The sequence below is a fragment of the Daphnia magna genome, unplaced genomic scaffold (assembly GCF_020631705.1).
Source record: "Daphnia magna isolate NIES unplaced genomic scaffold, ASM2063170v1.1 Dm_contigs092, whole genome shotgun sequence".
Taxonomy (NCBI): Eukaryota; Metazoa; Arthropoda; class Branchiopoda; order Diplostraca; family Daphniidae; genus Daphnia; species Daphnia magna.
Window position 1 is genome coordinate 243,607 of NW_025533122.1, and position 2,440 is coordinate 246,046.

Sequence of the window (2,440 nt, forward strand, 5' to 3'; positions counted from 1 at the left end):
TGTAGTAAATGGTTAAGGGTATCTTCTTCTTTTGTAGAAACAAGCAAGGGCGGATGTACTCGTACAACCGACCTTGCTCAGTAATAAGTCATACGGGTTATTTCGATTGTTCGTAGAGACAGCAAGGGCGAAAGCACTCGATGATTCAACCTTGCTGTTCACCTACCATAAATAGGCGGTGTAGTGTCTCTTGAATGCAATGTTCTTACTTGACGTCTTACCGTGTGGACGTCCTAATACACTCTGTTACACATCACCCCCAAGTGTAACAAATGGTGGAGATGCAGCATTACTAAGGAGACAAGGCAAGGAAGTTTATCTTATAGTATTATTCATTGTCAGAGGCGAAAATCGTTTAGGGGCTCTACCACAAGCGGTTTAACCAACGGGTTGTGCCAAATCTTAAATTGTTGGATACGGAGCCACGTTTTCGGCTGACAGTGGGGAAGACTATTTGGTTTCTATTAGCTTTCTCTCAAGGAAATCGTTTATTGCTGTGACAAGATTTTGAGGTATTGTAATGCAGAAAGACATTAATCATGTTTTTTTGCCGGAGGTAAATGAGAAAGTCATCGAATCGACGTTGGCCTAGTTGTCCAAGGGATCTGAGCAGACGTTTACACCCCTTTGCCTCCATCTACGCGCCCGGTACCGGAACAGCATCTGGAAGAAAAAACTGTTGAGCCGGACAGCACAGAGGACGTAGTGGGAAGTGGGCAGCGGATAATCCAGGCGGAAAAAGGTTGGAGAGTACTGCGAAAGATCTTGAAGAATCTTACGTAGACAAGAGTATTGAGGCAGTTAAAGAAGGTAGCGAAAAAAGTGAAGACGACGAGTTGGAGAGTACTGCGAAAGATCTTGAAGAATCTAACGTAGACAAGAGTATTGACGACGCACACGAAAGTAGCGAAGAAAGCGAAGAAGAGGAAAACGGGGACAGCACTGACGAGGAGCAGTTATTTGCAGATACCGATAGTGATTCAGGTACTGGCATTATGCCTCCTCAGATAAAGTTTTTGAGTCCCAAGGTCTTTAAGGCAACGCCGGAAGATGACGCCTTCGACTGGCTTGAGCGTTACGAGTCAACGGGAGCGTACAATCAATGGGGCGATACGGAGCTAAGGGCGAATTTCAGCATGTATCTGGATGGAGCGGCAAGAAAATGGTACCTGTGCTCCACACTTCCGACGGAGTGGCGTGATTTACCCATACGACCGGGGGTTGGCCTCAACGCAGCTGATCTTCCGGCAGTAACTGGAGTCAGAACACTGTTTTTGAAAGAATTTCAGCAACAAAACTACAAGCTGTTCCAGGAAACACGCTTGCGGAACCGGGTTCAAGGTATCGAAGAAGCGACAACTAACTACTATTACGATGTTATTGATCTTTGTAGGGTGGTGGATCCAACAATGGCGGAAGCCACCAAAGTCGACTATCTTTTTTGGGGGATTACGGCCCTCGTTGGTCGAAAAATTGTACCCGTTACAACCCAAAACAGGCGAAGAATTTTTAGAGGCGGCGAAACGGTTTACTGATGCCAAGCTCTTGGCCAATAGACGAAACTGGCCGGACGCGGTGCTCGGGGTGGCAGCAACCAGAGTGGCGGATGTTCCAATTGATTTCATTCGGACCCTTCCAAAACCAGCTCCAACTGTGGCTGATACGGAATTATGGAAAGTAATTAAAGAACTGCAAGGTGCGGTAGAAAGTTTGAAGATTCAAGCAACTCCACCTCCGAAGAGACCAGGAAACGAGAAGACAGTTACGTGGGGAGAGTCGGAGAGAATCTACAGAAACAATAACGGAGTACTCAAATGCTACTGTTGTAACGGAACGGGGCACATGGCCCGGAATTGTTGGGAAAATCCGCAATCTGCTCGTTTCCGACAACGATCCTACTCAGGTCCTCCTGGCCCACAGAGAGGGCCGTTGGGTCCTCCCGCGCCAATCAACATCGTGTCCCAGCTAGCCGAGACGACTGCAGATTCATCAACACAGGAGGAGATAAAAGAGCAACCTATCCTTAGAGTAGATTTCAGCAAGCTGATCAGAGAAGAAGTCACTTGTGGAACACGGCAAGTAATGGCAGTCGTCGACACACAGGGGCAGCACTGACAGTTATATCACCGGAGCTGCTACGTGCATCCCAGTTTGTGCTGCGTCCATGGGACGGACCGCGGGTGGTGATGGCTAATGGAGAACAAGCAACGTTGATGGGAGCAGCCACCATTTCGGTCAACCACAAAATGGGAACAGCAACTGGCGAAGCGGTGGTATTTGGGATGGACGGAATTGATTTGATTTTGGGCAATGATTTCCTGAAACAGTATGGCAAAGTACAAATTGATTATCGAGAGCCGAAGGCCTCAATTACTTTTGGAGATCAGCCTCTTGCAGCCATTACATCGCAGCGGACAGATCACCAAACACGGTCGGTTAA

At 47.7% G+C, this 2,440-nt stretch overlaps 1 protein-coding gene across 1 annotated transcript; it reads left to right on the forward strand.

The window, feature by feature from the left end:
- Nucleotides 1-520: 520 nt before the first annotated feature.
- LOC123477568 lies at nucleotides 521-2,115 on the forward strand. The gene is made up of 4 exons (XM_045180950.1): nucleotides 521-556; nucleotides 693-891; nucleotides 1,000-1,250; nucleotides 1,921-2,115. The coding sequence occupies exons 1-4, from the start codon at nucleotides 521-523 to the stop codon at nucleotides 2,113-2,115; spliced, it is 681 nt and encodes a 226-aa protein (XP_045036885.1).
- The last annotated feature ends 325 nt before the right edge of the window (nucleotides 2,116-2,440 follow it).